The sequence below is a fragment of the Mobula hypostoma genome, chromosome 3, assembly GCF_963921235.1.
Source record: "Mobula hypostoma chromosome 3, sMobHyp1.1, whole genome shotgun sequence".
NCBI classification, from domain to species: Eukaryota; Metazoa; Chordata; class Chondrichthyes; order Myliobatiformes; family Myliobatidae; genus Mobula; species Mobula hypostoma.
In genome coordinates this window covers 133,773,037-133,791,590 of record NC_086099.1, presented here as the reverse complement: position 1 = coordinate 133,791,590, position 18,554 = coordinate 133,773,037, and the positions used below count along the sequence as shown (strand labels likewise).

General features: G+C 39.6%; 1 protein-coding gene across 5 annotated transcripts in view; it reads left to right on the top strand.

The window, feature by feature from the left end:
* LOC134344259 (histone deacetylase 9-like) overlaps nucleotides 1-18,554 on the top strand; it is a 695,601-nt gene that overhangs the window by 146,951 nt on the left and 530,096 nt on the right. The window contains exon 1 of one of the 5 annotated variants that reach the window (XM_063043753.1): nucleotides 8,897-8,979. The exons of 3 other annotated variants lie outside the window; for them this stretch is intronic. In XM_063043753.1, coding sequence (XP_062899823.1) covers nucleotides 8,964-8,979 — 16 coding nt within the window. In that variant the 5' untranslated portion in view covers nucleotides 8,897-8,963. Of the gene's footprint in view, nucleotides 1-8,896; nucleotides 8,980-18,554 lie in introns of those variants that run through there. One more of the 5 variants, XM_063043756.1, reaches the window with a different exon arrangement.

The window sequence follows — 18,554 nt, the reverse complement described above, 5'->3', positions numbered from 1 at the left end:
TATTATAGTGGAGTAAAGGGGATTACAGAGGCATGAGAGAGGAGTTGGCCAGAGTTGATTGGAAAAGAACACTGGCAGGGAAAACAGCAGAGCAGCAATGGCTGGAATTTCTGGAAGCAATTCAGAAGGCATGGGATATATACATCCCAAAGGTGAAGAAGTATTCTGAAGGAAAGATAACACAACCGTGGCTTATAGGAGAAGTCAAAGCCAAAATAAAAGCCAAAGAGAGGGTGGCTATACTTCATTAAGAGTTTGAAGAGATCTGGTATGAAAACAAATACACTCAAAACTTCTATAGATTAGATTATGAGAACACTCAGTCCTCTTTTATTATCATTTAGAAATGCATACATGCATTAAGAAATGATACAATGTTTCTCTGGAGTGATATCACTGAAAACAGGACAAACCAAAGACTAAAACTGACAGAACCACATAATTATAACATACAGTTACAGCAGTGCAAAGCAATACCATAATTTGATGAAGAACAAACCTTGGGCACGGTAAAAAAAGTCTCAAAGTCCCTGAGTCGATCGACTCCCGAGTCCCCGATAGCAGGCGGCAAAAGGGAGAAACTCCCTGCCATAAACTTCCAGGCACTGTCAACTTGCCGTTGCCTTGGAAGCAGCCTACCACAGCTGACACTGAGTCAGTCCGTCCGAAAACTTCGAGCCTCCAACCAGCCCCTCCGATACAGCCTCCTGAGCGCCATCTTCTGCTGAGCGCCTTCGACCTAGCCCCGGCCGCTGAAACAAGCAAAGCTGAGGAGTTGGGGCCTTTTGCTCTGGAGATTCCGGTTACCACACAGTAGCAGCAGCAGCGAAGCGGGCATTTCGGAAGTTTTCCAGATGTTCCTCCGTACTCTCATGTCTGTCTCCATCAAATCAGAATTGTGCACGGTCCCTTACTTGACAGATAACAGATATCATCACCGGAGAGGCCACGCGCGCTGCTGTCGCACCGCTATCTTCTCCTCCAATGTACCGTGGAGAGCATTCTGACAGGCTGCATCACTGTCTGGTATGGAGGCTACTGCAAAGGACCGAAAGGAGCTGCAGAGGGATATAAATTTAGTCGGCTCCATCTTGGGTACTAGCCTACAAAGCACCGAGGACATCTTCAAGGAGTAGTGTCTCAGAAAGACAGTGTTCATTATTAAGGACTTCCAGCTCCCAGGGCATGCCCTTTTCTCACTGTTACCATCAGGCAGGAGATACAGAAGTCTGAAAGCACACACTCAGTAATTCAGGAACAGCTTCTTCCTCTCTGCCATATGATTCCGAAATGGACATTGTACCCTTGGACACTACCTCACTTTTTAAATAAATATTATTTCTGTTTCTTGCAATATTTTTAAATTATTCAATATATGTATACTGTAATTTATTTATTACTTTATTTTGTTTTTTTTTCTTCTATATTATGTATTGCATTGAACTGCTGCTGCTAAGTTAACAAATTTCACAACACATCCTGCTGACAATAAACCTGATTCTGATTTGGATTTAATAGAGCAAAAATTAGTGGGAAGTTAAAGGATGGGAAAGCTTTTTAAAACCAACAGAAGGCACCCAAAAGAGTCATTAAGAAAGAAAAGATGGAATATAAAATTAAGCTAGCTAATAATATTAAAGAGCATACCAAAAGCTTCTTCTGAAACATAAAGCATAAAAGAGAGGCAAGAGTAGATTTGGGACCATTGGTAAACAATGCTGGAGAGGTAGTAATGAGGAACAAAGGAATGACAAACTAATTGAATAAGTATTTTACATCAATCTTCATGATGGAAGACACTAGCAGTATGGTGGAAATTCTGGGTGTCTGGGGTCATGAAGTGTGTGAAGTTGCCATAACTAGAGAAAAGATTCTTGAGAAACAGAAAGGTCTGAAGGTAGATAAGTCATCTGGACCAGATGGTATACACTCTAGGGTTCTGAAGCAGGTGGCTGAGCAGATCATGGAGGCATTAGTAATGATCTTTCATGAATCACTAGGTTCTGGAATGGTTCCAGAAGACTGGAAATTTACAAATGTCACTCCACTCTTCAAAAAGAGAGAGAAGCAGAAGAAAGGAATAGGATAGTTAGTCTGACCTCAGTGTTTGGGAAGATGTTGGAGTCAATTGTTAAGGATATGGTTTTGGGGTACTTGGAGGCACATGATAAAATAGGCTGTAGTCAGCATGGTTTCCTCAAGGGAAAATCTTGCCTGACAAATCTGTTGGAATTCTTTGAAGAAATAACAAGCAGGATAGACAAAGGAGGATTGGTAAATGTTTTGCATTTGGATTTTCAGAAGGACTTTGACAAGGTGCCACACATAAGGCTGCTTAACAAGCTACGAGCCCATGGTATAATAGGAAAGATTCCAGCATGGATAAAGCAGTGGCTGATTGGCAGGAGGCAAAGAGAGGGAATAAAGGAGTCTTTTCTGGTTAGCTGCTGGTATCAGGTAGTATTCTATAGGGGTCTATGTTGGGACTGATTCTTTTTACGTTATATGTCAATGATTTGGATGATGGAATTGATGGCCTTGTTGCAAAGTTTGCCCACAATATGAAGACTGGTGGAGTGGCTGGTAGCTTTGAGGAAATACAGAATGACTTAGATAGATTAGGAGAATGGGCAAAGAAATGGCAGATGGAATACAGTGTCGGGAAGTGTTTGGTCATGCATATTGGTAGAAGAAATAAAAGAGTTGACTGTTTTCTAACTAGAGGGAAAATACAAAACAAAAATGGGGCACAAAGGGACTTGCAGTCTTTGTGCAAGATGCCCTAAAGGTTAATTTGCAGGTTGAATATGTGGTGAGGAAGGCAATGCAATGTTAGCATTCATTTCAAGAGGACTAGAATATAGCAGCAATGATATAATGTTGAGACTTTATAAAACACTGGCCAGGCCTCACTTGGAGTTTTGGGCCCTTTATCTTGGAAAGAATGTGCTGAAACTGGAGAGGGTTCAATGGAGGTTCACAAACATGACTCCTGGTGTGAATGGCTTGCCATATGAAAAGCATATGATGGTTCTGGGCCTGTATTCACTGGAATTCAGATGAATAAGGGTTGACCTCATTGAAACGTATCGAATGGTGAAAGTCCTTGATAGAGTGGATGTGGAGAGCATGTTTCCTATGGTGGGGAATCTAAGACCAGAGGACACAGCCTCAGAATAGTGGGACATCCTTTTAGAACAGAGATGAGGAGGAGTTTCTTTAGCAGAGAGTGGTGTATCTGTGGGATTCGTTGCCGCAGGCATCTGTTGAGGCAAAGTCTTTATGTATACTTAAGGCAGAGATGGATTGATTCTTGATTGGTCAGGGCATGATGGGATACAGGGAGATGGTAAGGTATTGGGGCTGAGAGGAAAATTGGGTTGGCCATGATGAAATGACAGAACAGACACAATGTGCCAAATGGCCTAATTCTGCCCCTATATCCTATGTTCTTATGAATGAGCAATGAAATAGAGGTTAAAATAAAGCAGAAATCATAAATTGATGACTAAAGTCAGATGCAGAAAACAATCCGAACAGAGTAAGTGCAGGCACCTTCAGGGGCAAACAGAAACGGACAAGAAGTTCCACCATGTCAGTACTTGGAAATATAAATAACCAATCTTTGGCAAGTCAGTTATCTGTCTCTGTTCTGATTGTTTTTCCATTAAGCACTAACATGATGGAGTATCAGAAATAATTAGGTTTTATTAGATTCTGATGTCTGTGTCTATCCAATGATGATGCCTACAAGAGAAGGTCCCCTTTAAATAACTACCATACAAAAGCAGCTTAGCATTCTATACAGGCAATGAAAGTTTACATAGGGAATTAATATGATCCAAACATCTTTTTTTCTGGAGGGTCTCTAATATTGATTCCAAGATTCCAGTCTTTCCGAGGAGGATTGGAATCTCTCATGCATCTACCATTTTGTTAAGGTACATCTGGGAAAAGGATGCTTTGTTAATACAGTGCGTAACTTGGGAATTCCAATATAGAATTTACATCTAAATGTAAATGTTGAGACTGAAGCTGATTGTGTTTTTATTAACCAGGTGAATTGAAATAACCTAATGACTGAATGGTCAGTCCTGGTCCCCAGATGCACTGTATGTTAATGTTAAAATGGAGCCACAAGTTAGCTTGTTTATATGTTCTTGTATTTATTCACATTGCATAAGCCACCCAGACTTAGTTCTTATCTCCCTTTTTGCAGAAGAAAGTCACTGATGCACTCAGTCTTTTTCCTAAAATCAATGCACTTGTATTGGAAAACTTTACTTCCAAGAGTTCTCCTTATTTATTTTCAGCTTCAGTTAAAAAAAAAGTTTTAAGTTTGACCACTGAGCCTATAAAAATTGCTAATATTGAATAAACTGTCTCCATCTTCCGGTTTAAGATGGTGCTACCGAATGCATGCAACAGTTCACTGGCAAGAAATTCAACTGAAAATACTACTAATAGCACCTCTTATGAAGTAGATTGTGGTAAATTATCACCACAAACAATGAAGAAGCGAGTGAAGGCAAAGCAAATTCAAGGGATGAACCGTGCTAGTATGCTGCAGAATTGACGCAGATGGAGTGAGCCATTTGTAGAGGAGAACCTGAGGTAGGGGAGTTTCGGTGTCCCTACAACTGGTCCGAGTGTGAAGTTGGATCGCTCTGGGTGGCGAACCAAGTTGGAGAAATCGAGAGTAGTTTCGGGCTGGGCAGCGAAATCTAGACCTATAGCGAGCCACTGGGTGGTGTGTTCTAGGCCGGAAGCCTTTCATGGCAGCAATGCCTGGGTCCTAGTGCGAGGTACGATATGCTGTTTGGACAATTTAAGTGATATACTGGAAAGACAGGGTGTTGGCCTCAGAGGCAAGAGCAAATTTCACTTGCTCTCCCACAATATTCACTCCTCTCTCCATGGCTATGAAAGCTACCCCCAGCTGCTCTGTACCCGCTAATATGATGGACTAATACCAAAGCTGGGGCCTGCTCCAGGCAGCTCTGGGTTTCAGATCTAAGTATTAATTTTAGTTCCGAATGTTGTTGCTCACATCTATTGTTTGTGTGATTTGTGTTTTTTTCCTTTATCTGCACATTGGGTACTGGTCTTTAATTTTTTTTTTAATTGGGTTCTTTCGGGTTTCTTGCTTTGTGGCTGCCTGTAAGCAAACAAATCTCAAGGTTGCGTAATTTATATATCCTTTCATAATAAATGTACTTTGATCTTTGAATCTTTGATCCAGGGCACCACAAAATATTGATGTTTGGTGTTAAACTTTGGTGGTTATATGGTGCGTGGCCAAGTGGTTAAGGCGTTGGACTAGCGATCTGAAGGTCGCGAGTTTGAGCCAGAGCTGAGGCAGCGTGTTGTGTCCTTGAGCAAGGCACTTAATCACACAATGCTCCAGTCCACCCAGCTGAAAATTGGTACTGGCAAAATGCTGGGAGTTAACCTCGCAATAGACTGGCGTCCTATCTGGGGTGGGGGGGTGGTGTAGTCTCGTTCTCTCAGTTGCTTCACGCCACAGATGCCGGCATAAGCATCAGACTTTGACTGATGGTTATGAGCTGATTTAATTCACAGTATAAATGCAAACAGTGTTGTAAAAATACCAGGACACTGTTGCCCACTTTACTTTTTAAAATAAATTTTAAGCTATATTTATTTTGAAAAATCAAGATACTTGGCATTTTTTGAATTGAGCTATATTTAAAGAAATTTGTGCTGAAGTTTATTTAACATGACTGGTTTATACTCTGTTGTGAACAGCATCAGAACAAGAATGCTGGTTTCTATTTTTTGGGTGATTTCACAATGGCAGGAAGTTATTCATGATAGAAGAATTCACGTAACAGAACAAGAGATTGGTTTATTATTATCATTAAAACTGAAATACAGTGAAAAACTTGTTTTGCATACCGTCCATACAGGTCAATTCATTTTCTAAAGTTCAGATATACAGTACGGAATAGGTGCTCCTGGCCATGCTGAAAGTAACCCTCGATTTAACCCTGACCTAATCACGGGGCAGTTTACAATGACCAATTGTTACTAACCGGTACGTCTTTGGACTGTGCAAGGAAAAAGGAATAGCTGGAGGAAAGCCATGCATTCCACAGGGAGGATGTACAAGCTCCTTACAGAGGACGTTGGGTTTGAACTCTGAACTCCGACACCCCGAGTTATATTAGCATCATACTAATTACTAAGCTACCGTGGTGCCCAATTCATTGCAAAGGTGCACTGAGGTAATGTAGAATGAAGAGTTACAGTACAGAGAAAATGCGGTGCAGATAGCCAGTAAGGTGCAAGGTCACAATGAGATAGATTGTTAGGTATAGGAGTCCATCTTATTGCATTAAGGAAACTTTCAGATATCTTATAACAGCAGGATAGAAGTTATCTTTGTGCCTGCTATTATGTGCCTTCAGGCCTTTTTTTTAACCTTCTGCATGATGGGAGGGAGAAGAGAAAATGTCCAGGGTTGTGGGATCTTTCATTATGGTGACTGCTTTTCTGAGGCAGTGATAAGTATAGACAGATTCTCTGGAGGCAAGGCTGGGTTCCATGAAGTGTTGATCTGTATTCATAGCTCTCTGCAGTTTCTTGTGGTCATGGGAAGAACAGTTGCCATACCATACCGTGATGCATCCAGAAAGGAGGCATTCATAAAAATGGGTGAGGATCAAAGGGGACATGCTGGGACATCCCAAGCCCACACTTTGGCTAGTCTGATCACCTGGCTACACTTCAACTCCAGGCAAACAGGTAGAGACTGAGGACCACAGCACCAGTGGAGAGGTCAAGGGAGGTGGAGAAGTGTTTACAGGACTGCTTTGAACTGGTGGACTTGATCTTATTCACGGATTCATCTTCAGATCTGAATGAATATGCCATAGTTGTCATCAGCTTCATCAAGACTTATGTAGATGAGTGCTTGCCTTTGAGAACATATTGTATGTACCCAAACTAGAAGCTGTGGATGAATTAGGAACCTGTTTAGGGCTAGATCTATGGTGTTCAAAACTGGTAATCCAGAACTCTACAAGAGGTTAGATATGGCTTTTGGAATGCCATATTAAGAACAGGAAGTCAATTCTAAATGAAATTAGAGACACAATCAGTTGCACGCCAGCAATGGCAAGGTTTGCAGGCTTTTAGTTCCTACAAGGTGAAACCTAACATTATAAATGGTTATGATGCCTCACTGTCTGCATAGCTGAATACATAGTTTGAAATGGAAATAAAACTATACCCGTGCAAATCTATGCAGCATCTGGTGTCTGTGATCTTTGTCTCAAAAGCCGACATCAGAACATTGAGTCATGCATATATTCTCATTATAGTTTATATTATTTTTTATGTATTGCACTGTACTTCTGCCACAAAACAACACGTTCCGCAGCATATTTATGCGGTTGAGGTACAGTGTGGAATGGGCCACCCGGCCCTTCGAGCCACACCTCCCAGCAGTCCCCTAATTTAATCCCAGCCTAATCATGGGACAATTTATAATGACCAATTAACCTACCAAATAGTATGCGTTTAGACTGTTGGACTGTAAAGCATTGTGCTAAGCGCTATACTACCATGCCAGCTCAGAGGAGGACTTATTAGCAGGAAGGAACAAATGAGGTACTTGAGGAGTAGAAGAAATGTCAGTGATGATAAAATCTGTTTCTAATTCTGATGCTAAATTTCTTTAGACTTCTGAGGATATAGAGGTGCTAGCAAACTTTCTTATCTGTGTCGTCAACTTGGTTGGACCAGGAGAGGCCATTGCTGATGAGCACTACTATGAACTTGAAACTCTTGTTGTTGAGTACAGGAACCATGAGGTAATGTTACTCAGCTGATCAAGGTCCCCTATAATTTCCGATAACCAACTTCATTGTCTACTCTAATACATATTTTAGTGTCATCTGCAAAATTATTAACCATGCCCTGTAAATTCTTATACAAATTATTGCTGAAGATGGTAAGTAACAATGGGCACAGCACTGACCCCTGAGGCACACCACTGGTCATAGGCCACCAGTCTGCGAATCAACCTTCCATCATCATCCTTTGCATTCTACCGTCATGCCAATTGTTTATCCAGTTGGTCAACTGCCTCTGGATTCCTGGGTCTTCCTTTTGGGGGAGAATTTAAAAAGAAAGGTCCACTTTACACATACCCATTAATCTTTAATGGGTATTAACCCTTTTTAAAACAGTCACGAAGTGATTTTTTTTTCTCTTTCCAGGGATGTGAATCTTCATAACTTTCTTCTTCAAAGGCCAATGGAATCAGTCTTTGATATTTTCAAGGCAGCAGTAGATCAATTTTTGATGAATGTGGGTGGGATGGGGTGAAAATTTACAAGACTACAGCGATGAGATTACAATCTATTCAGAACAGTCGTGGCCTAGTTCTGCTCACAGTCTGAATGATTTTATAAATCCTTGGGAAAAGAGAACATCATTCCTCACAGGATCAGAATAGGATCTAGGAGATACCAAAACAACATTTATTTTATTAAAGATCTGCCTGGCAAAGTGATATTTGGTTGTGTAGATTTGTTTACATTGTATTTACCTTGGGAAAAGAGATATCATTCCTCACAGGATCAGAATAGGATCGAGGAGATACCAAAACAACATTTATTTTATTAAAGATGTGCCTGACAAAGTGATATTTGGTTGTGTAGATTTGTTTATATTGTATTTACACTCCTTACTATTTTGGTATAGTTATGTGCAGTCTATCAATCAGTATTTACTGTAATGTGGAGTTCAGTTAGCACAGGTGCTCCCATCAGCGAGAGGGAGGGCCATAATTGGTAAATACAGCTATTGGTGTCGACAAAACCACTTCCTCTGACTGATTGCTGCTGCTGGTGCAGAAAGGCTGTAACGTGGGTCCTGAGAACTTGTATTCCAACCAGCAAGCTACTGTAGGTTAGCTGAGCTTCTGAGGAGAGATGAAAAGTAGGACTGGTGAGTTCTTGATTTCTAGAGTGTTGTTTCTTTTATTAAGATTATATACATATTTAACTGTTTAAATTTTATATTTGAACAAGATATAGGAGGAAGATGGAAAACAGTGATAATTGATGAATTAATGTTGTTAACACTGTGGGAAGACGAGAAACTTCCAAACTGCATGCACTTTGCAATATTAGCACACTGAGAAAAATTTCTATGCTTAGTTAATGACTCAAATATAGAGATTCTATTCATTTCGTAAAATGTTTAATGCTTTTATGTGTACAGTATGTCACTAAGTAGCAGTGCCAGCAAATACTGAATGACTTTACTGATTACCACCAGCATTTATTTTAGTACAAAACTCTGGTGCAAGTGAAACTGATGTCATGTCCATATTCTATCATTGCATAAATTGCATTCAGATTGTGCAGGCTTGACTCAAAATATAATCAATTTGTCATATTCAGCAGTAATCTACTAAATAAAAAAAATGTCTGCCTTTTCCGATGGTGATTGGTCAAATGTGAACTATGTATATTTGGTTCTGATCTCATTAAAATCACAATTATTCATCAGCTGATACTCCTTCACTCCTCTATCCCTATGCAGATGAACTGCTACCATACCAGTACTATCACATGATGTAAACAAATTTAAAATGTTATCATAAAAGAACATTATGTTTAGATATATAATAAAGGAAATACATTTTATGTGGTTAACAATTGAGACAGAAGGAAATGTAGGACTGACTTGATATGAAGTTTTAATAGAATTGAGCTCAAAAGTAGATGGTCAAAAATTAATAGCTGCAATCTGACTGTTAGTTGGGTCTCTTTATGTTAGAATCATGATATGAGTAATAAGATGTGGATAATGAGAGAACTATCACTCTTCACGTTGCTCAGATATGTTCCATCTCTCACATGCAGTCTTGATAGGTATTATTTGGAAATTTTTTTAAAATCAGTTTCTGCAATAATAATGCCTTGTTCTGATATTCCCTTTTGCATGCTTAATGCAAACAAATTGGGGACTGTAATCAGAAAATCGGGTGGAGTTTTTGTTGGATCGCTTTCAGTATCTTTGTTTTTTTTCAGATCGTCACATGGACTGTCTGCCCATTTTTGCAAAGATCTGGGCAAACAAAGATTTTATGTACAAAGTGGACATTCAAACTATTGACACCATTCTGGCTCCCAGCTCCCAGCCATTAGTCCCTTTCCCACTTCTCTTTAATTCCTCGTACCCTACAACTTAATCTCTCTCACATAGAACCGTCAACTCTCCTTTGAATCTTTCTACCATTAACCTGCACAAAGGGGTCATTTCTGATTTGCAACCAACAGGTAGCATGTCTGTGGGAAGTGGAGGCAACCGGAGCACTCTGAGGACGACCAGACAGTTAATTGAGAGAACGCGCAAACTGAGATCGAGATTGGACCCACATTAATCACTGCACCGTTATGCTGCCTTACGATCCTGCAGTTCATTGTGTTTTCAGAAATATTGAAAGTGAATCAACAGCCCCAGTCCAGTCTCCCATAGGTATCATTCTACCCGTCGTCTTTGAAATGTCAAAGACCTTTCAGGGAGTCACCAATTACATCATCAATCCATTATAATCAACTCTAATGCTTTTAGTAAATTTCAGAGGCTTTAATACAATAATTAGCAAATTAACTCCTTCCTGAGGAAGTTAAATGACTCTGTTGTAAAATTCTGAATAGTTGAATGAATAACAGGTCACAATAACTGTGTACTGAACACTAAAGTGGTTATATTTCTGGGTGAATTGGTGTCATCCCAGGGGAGGAACTCTGCTTCAATAATTGGGCGAGACTCATGATTGCAGGCAATAAGCAGAGGGGTTCCCATGAGGGAGGTTTATTTGAATTATACTACGATGCCCTGATAAAGAATACCAGTTTTCCCTAATTTGGCAATTTTCATACCAGGCATTTTTAGCTGATTGCCAAGTGAAAGTATGTTATTCTCATCCCCAATCCCTAACTGACACCTCAGGTTTAGCACTGCATGATAATTTAAAAATCTGCTAAAAGCATCTGGCACAAGCGAATCTATTGACTGGTGCAGAGCTGAGTCACATGCATGAGAATGCTTTAATTTTGATCACTTGTTCACTGGGATCGTTATTCTAAGTTGGAAACAGTGTATTTTATGTGAATCCAGTCCTGGCAAAGAGCATTACAAAAACAAGAACTTAAGATTTTACTTTTTGACCTCTGAAATTAAAATTGAGCTAGGAAATCTTGTTGAGTTTGACCACCCACCATGTTAAGAGCCTGAAATGTCCATTTCCAAGCTTACTACCTAAGGTTATTGGCCTGGTAACATTTCTCATGTGATGTCTGAGTAAAAGCAAAGACTATCAAGAGAAGAACAAAGTTAGAAACATGAGTAGGTGAAGGTCAGGCTGCTGTGCCAGCTCGTGCAATATCTTGGTCTACAAGTCAACATTATACAACCTTAAAACTATCTGAACAGTTCTAAATATGTCTGTGAATAATACTATCTCTATTCACAAAGCTTTCATTTTCTTGTAAGTACAGTGCTTTGGCCTTCACTTCCTGACTCAGACATAAAGGTACTGGGTTACTTTTAAAAAGGACGCTTTCATTTCTGTATTATGATTGTGTAGTAGTAATTTGCGCAGAAGCGCTACAGTATGTGCTTGTGATTTATATTTTTTTAACACTAAATACTGAACCGAATTCAAAGTGGACAAACTAGATAGTTCCGGAAAATAGACATGTCTCACATTGTGAGGTTAACTAGTGCTAATTGTTTATAATACAGGCAGAATGCCCACTTTCTATTGCCTGCTTATCAAGATTACAGTTTCCAGTTTGTGTGCATGACTGATAAATACCAATTAAGACTAGAATGTGCTAGCCTGCTTATTGTAAATGGGATGAAAACTAGGGAGGTGTATCATGGATGGAACTGCTGAAAAAGTTGTTGAAAAGATTCATATTGACATGGAAAATAGCCAATTTGGGAAAGAGCAGACTGCAAGATATGCTGATGCTGTGCAGTCTTTTGGCAGCGGAAAGTCGTGCTCTATCCTTGGGGCCAGGAAGATCTTGAGATGTATTCGCACATGGCAGTGAAATCAGATAGATACACCAATTAATGCCAGGAGTGAAGCTCTAGAAGTAAATGCAGTGCAGTGAAATATTTCAATGACTTGAATTTGCCTACATTCCATCAACAGCATTCCTAGAAATGGATTCTGCTTGAGGAACCCCACTCCCATTAATTACTCAGCAACACCACCTATCAGTCAAAAGTTATTTATGTGTTAATTTCACCTTCCCACGATTAGTATTTTTTGCATCTCTACACCTACAGTTCACACCTTATCCATACGCCAGCTATTCTAACATGCTGTGCATTGCTTCATTTCTCAGCTTCTTAATGGACATGGAAACTTACAACTCAGGGGCTTTATGAGGTCAAAAGAGTGAATATATCATGACGGTTGCATTATGTTCAACATTTACAGCAAATGAAGCAGATCAATGAGCTGGTAGATGGTAACTAACATTAGCATCATAAAAGTTTTGGCAATGACCATTTCCAACAACAGAGAGTCAAACTAATTATGCTGTGGCTGCATGAGGAAATCTGAAGATGGGTAGGTATCCTGTGGTGAAAGACTTACCTCTTGACACTCCAATTCTTTCCACCATTTACAAGGCACAAGCAAGAGTTGGACTGTTATTTGTACCATATACAGAATACATTGCAGTTATCACCCAGAGTACTTTCCTGAGTATCTCATCGACTAAGTGATCTGCACTGCCAAGAGTAAAATCTTCAAGTGCATATGAACACCATCATATACAGGTTCCTGTCTGAGTTACCATCATCCTGACTTGGAACTATATTTGCTCTTTCTTTATCATTGCATGCCTAAATTCTGGAATTACCCATCCAACTATATTGTGTGAGTTCCTCAACCAGAGGTTTGTCATAGTTCATCATTTTCTCAAAAACAATTAAGGATGTTGCCTTAATAGACATGTTAGCTTTGCTGATAAAACCTAAATTAAAAATGTGGGAAAAAAGAACAAAGAACAGCAATGTATATGTATGACTGCATGTCTTAATCCCAGAAAGAGACATTTATGAACAACTGTTACTGAATCCATGGCTGGAGCTGTCTTTGAGTTTATTAAAAATGATGGTTTCTTTCTTTTTATTAAGTGCAATCGTGAACAATAGCCAGATCAGAAATGCTGATCAAGTCAACTAGTTCCCAAAGAGAACTCTGATAGGCCAATCAGATGGTTCATTGCTGCTCAGCGACAGAACACAAAAAATTCATATGTCAAGTACATAGAACAGGCACAAGGGTCGCTAGCCCCTGTAATTTAGAAACACACCTGAGCAGTGCGGCAGAAGTATGTGCTATGCATGACCTGATCTGAAAGCATCATGTTGACTCATAACAGATCGTGTTCACGGTGGAACAGTTTAGTCAAGGATGGGGTGATCAGCAGAGATGGACAAATTATACCTCCCCTACCCCTTTGTATCTTATTTCTTTGTAATCTATAAAGCTTTAAGATTATAAAACATAGGAGCAGAATTATGCCATTTGGTCCATTGAGTCTGCTCCACCATTCAATCGTGGCTGATTTATTTTCCCTCTCAATCCCATTCTCTTGCCTTCTCCCTGTAACCTCTGTTGGCTTGACTCATCAAGAACCTATCAACCTCCACTTTAAATATACTCAATAACTTGGCCTCCTCAGCTGTTTGTGGTAATGAATTCCACAGATTCACTACCCTCTGGTGAAAGATATTCCTTCTGTCTGTTCTAAATGGAAGCCCCTCTATTCTGAAGCTGTGCCCTCTGGTCTTAGACTCATCTACTAGAGGTGAGTCTAAGACCTATCCAGACCTTTCAATATTTTATAGTTTTCGATGAGATCCTCCCATGTTCTTCCAAACTCCTGCAATTACAGGCCTAGGCCATCTAATGGTCTTCTTATGTTAACTCTTTTCGTTCCAAGCAACTTTGGCCAACTCCTCTGTCATGTCTCTGAAATTCCCTTTACTTCACTGTAATGCTGAGACATTTGACTTTATCTTCTCCCTCTCAAACTGCAGGATGAATTCTATTACTGTCTCCTAAGGGTTTCTTTATCTTAGGCTCCCTAATTAAATCTGGTTCATTATACAACACCCAGTCCAGAATTGCCTTTCCCCCAGTGGGCTCAATCTTAATCTGCTCTAAAAAGCCATCTCATTGGCATTCTGCAGATTCCCACTCTTGGGATCCATCACCATCCTGATTTTCCCAATTTGCCTGGCCTGCTTATTGATATTCTCCATCACTATTGTAACATTGACCTGAATACACTTCATTTTTTTCCATGCCACAAGCTGTGATCATTTCACATGCTGTAGATCACATGATCATAGAGTTAGAATAATTGAATAGCTATATCATTCTGTGGCAATTTGGTGCATCCAAGCTTTTGCAGGCTTTATCTGAGCAAATCCCCTAATCCCATGGACCTAATCTTTCCACATAGGTTTGTACATTATTACTTCAAGTGCCTGTCCAATTAACTTTGATCATGATCCTTAAAAGAAGTGAGTTGCAGATTGTTCCTAATGTCTGTGTAAAAAACCCCCACTTTCCTCACATCTCCCTTGTATCTTTTAACCAAAATTTTAAGTTTAAGTTCCCTGATTATTGAACCATTTACTAAGGGGAATGATAACCTAAACCAGACCCAATCTTGTATACCTCCATCTTTTTTCAAGAAACGTTTCACTAGCTTCTCCAGAGAAGGTGGGCATTTGACCCAACATATTGATACCAATCAAACCTTAAAAATATAGTCCCTCATCCATAGAATCCATTCCAGCAAATCCCGGCACCTTATCAAGATCCTCACATTCTTTTGAAAGTGCAGAGATCAGAAGTGGAGGTAGTCGGCTGACCCATATTCTGTATGAGTTCAACTTAACTTATGATGAAAGGTTGTTGATATGAAATGCTAATTCTGTTTCTTCCTCAGGAAATGCTGCCCAATCTGTTGTTTATTTCTAGCATTATCTATTTTTATTTTAGATTTCCAATGTCTGTAGTATCTTGGTTTTGTTTCAAAATTACTTGTCTGTTGTTTTAATTTAAGTCCCTGTTTATGAATCCCAGTATCAGATGCATTTCACTAACTGTTACATCTGCATGAATTGCAGTTTTCAGGCCTTTAAACATAACCCTATGTCCCTCTGTTCCAGCACACTTTTTATATCCATGTATGTGCTAAATGTATGCTCATATGTCAAATCAGGCAGTAATAAAAAGTTACTGAACTGGTATATTAATAACTGGAAGCCAGTTTTTGAATTTGTAGCTTTTAGCTGTTGCACCAGCTCACAGTAGATTGAATCATTAGGCCACTTTCTGGAGGGTGAGGGTGGAGCTCATCTGAGGCAGCCGCTCAGGCAGTGAGGGTAAACAGAAGGGGAGGGCAAGGAGGATAGAAAGCTGAGAGGGAGGGGAAAGTGTAAAGGGATTTTTTTGGGGGAGGGGATATCAGTATGGAAAAGTGGTAATCGCAATGCACTGTTGGCCTGATGGACCCTATGCTGTGGCCAACTCCAGACATCTACTTGAGTCCCTTGTCACAAAGGAGCCAGAGTATTTATTAGGGCCAGAGGACATGTCAATAAGTGTAGAAATGCTGCATTATTTTTCAGTGTGGCCTACCTGCAAAAGAACAGCATCTATGAATCAATGTTGGGAGAACCAGTGAAATTAAAGTCTATTGACTGTTTACTAGCACCAAACCTTCACCTTTATTTATGGTTCCCAAATGTGTGATGCTTTCCTAGTTATATTCATTGTGGACAACGAAGGTTTATTCCAACTGCTGTGCAAGAAGCTAATGGGCTATATGTTAATGATGTCGTCACACGAGAGGAATGACAAGAGATTCTGGCTGTTCCATTTTCCCAGAGGGCCATACTTCTTTAAAAATGTACACAAACACTCAAATCAAATGCAAAGCACATTTTCTGTGGGAATGATACATTTAAAAGAAGCATACATTTTTTCAAACCCAGTTTCGGGCTATTATTTTTTATTCTTTCTGTTAAAGTGCATCATATTTATGCTCCTTGGTTTTAATTTTCACATGCTGCATACTCACATATTAACCCTATCCATGTCCTCCTGTGTTTTATTACTAGCTGTCCTCATTACATTGTGTACTCCCTTTGTGTCATCTGCAAAACTGGAAATTTCACTCTGCATAGCAATGTCCAAGTTGTGGCCCCAGTTATCCAAAGTCATAGAGAAATGCACATTGGGGAAAAAGCCAGCCAGGGTACCCATCAAGGTAGCCCTATTTGTCCAGGTTTGGCCCATATCCCTCTAAACCTTTCCCAACCATATACGCATCTGAATACCTTTTGAATGTACCTGCCTCAAACATTTTCTCTGAAAGCTCATTCCATATACTCACCTCCACATGAGTATAGCAGTAAGAGTAATGCGGTTACAGTGCCAGTGATCGCCAATCAGGGTTCAAGTCCTGCTACTACCTGTAAGGAGTTTGTATGTTTTCTCCGTGACTGTGTGGGTTTCCTCTGAGTAGTTCAGTTTCCTCTCACGTTCCAAAGGCATAACAGGTTATGGATAGTGAGTTATGGGAATTCTACGTTGTCCCCAGAAGCATGGATATGGCCGTGGCACTTACTGGCTACCAAGTACAATTCTCTCTGATTTGATTTGTCACAAATGACACATTTTGATGCACATGTGACAAATAAAGCTAATATTTAATACTCTTAATTTATAATCTTCAAAAAGAAGTTGCTCCTCAGTTCCCTTTTAAATCTTTCACATCTCATCTTACACCTGAGTCCTCTGTTTTTTGGTCTCCCTTCCCTGGGAAAAAAAGAATATTTTCATCCACCCTATCTAAGCCCCTCATGATTTCACACAGCTATATAAAGTCACCCCTCAGTCTCCAGTGCTGAGAAGCAGGAAATGCTGCTTAGCTCACTGGGTTCCTCCAGCAAATTGCTTTCATGGTCCAGATAATAACTTCTGCAGACTTTTGTATGCCCACAATATTCTAAATATACTTTGTCCCTCTATCTATTGATCACTTTCTTTTACAGTAACTGACCGCACTCCTCAGTTTACTACCTGCTTTAATTTACCTGCCAATAAAAGACTATTGCTATTTCTTTTATGTTAAGTGTCATTTTCTAGAATACAATACACAATTTTGTAGTTTTCTGGGTTTAATGACGCCCCTCCAGAAATTCCACTCAGCACTTCCCATTGCAAATCGAGAATGCACAGATGGATTCTTTTTGACAGTTGCGGATTTAATGTTGTCATACTTACTGCAAATGAAGTTGATCCAAGCCCTGTCTACCATTGGTGGCTCATAACCAAGATTTCCTAGCACTTGAAAACACAGAAACTGCAGGTGCTGAAAAAGTAGAAAATACTGGAAACACACAACAGGTCAGGCAGCATCTTTGGAAAGTGAAATAGTTAGCATTTTAAGTTTGGGGTCCTTTGTCAGAATTGGAAAGGAATGAACACAGGTTAGATTTAGTTAGGAGGGAATGTGGGGGAGAACAAAAGGGAACTGCTAACTGTGGTAGTTCAGAAGCAGATAAAATCAGAGTAAGTTTATTTTTCTGTGCACTGTGTTGCTAATGGCAAGGCTGTGGGTCCTGGGCAATAGGCCAGATCATACAAAAAGAAAAGAGAAAAAAAGTTAGTCCTGTTTTTCCTGCATCTGTGTAATTGTAACCTCATTCTGAGGAATTGCAATGAGTTCTCCTTTCCACATAGGGAGCTTAAACAGGCCCAAATTTCTTCTCTTTGAAATTACAGCATCAATCTGTTTATTTCTTTTCCATTCAAAGAGCAAGTATATTTCATTTTCAGAAAATTACCTAAAGTAATTTGAAATGCAGCTTTCTCTAGAACTAGCATTAGATCCTCCTTGGTTAAAAAAATTAACTTGGACCTTTGTTTTTAAATATTTGTCTTACAATCTATGAGATTGTTTATTGATTTCAGTAGGGGTTATTTACACTTTAGGAATTGGCTTTGAAGAAATATTATTTGGTGCAGTAATTATGTTACATCATATTAGTTGAAGCATTTAAGCCCACAGTAACTAATGTGCCATAACACTCAACATTTTGAGCAACACACACAAAATGCTGGAGGAACTCAACGTGCCAGGCAATATCCATAGAAAAGAATAAACGGTCAACGTTTTGGGTTGAGATCCTTTATCAGGACCTGATGAAGGGTCTTGGCCCGAAACTTTGACTGTTTACTCTTGGCTCCGAAAACTCCCCCACACCAGAAATATGTAGGTAAAGAACGTAGGTTAACTTTTCAATTCATTACTGAAAGAATATTGCTTGTCAGGGTCGAATGAGGAGTTGTGCTAAGGTTTGGCATGCTTGCTCAGGTAGAAAAATCTCTTGGCTATATCTTGGGGAAATGTTGATTTCTCCCTTGTGTCCTGTGCACAAAATAATCTAATTATATGATC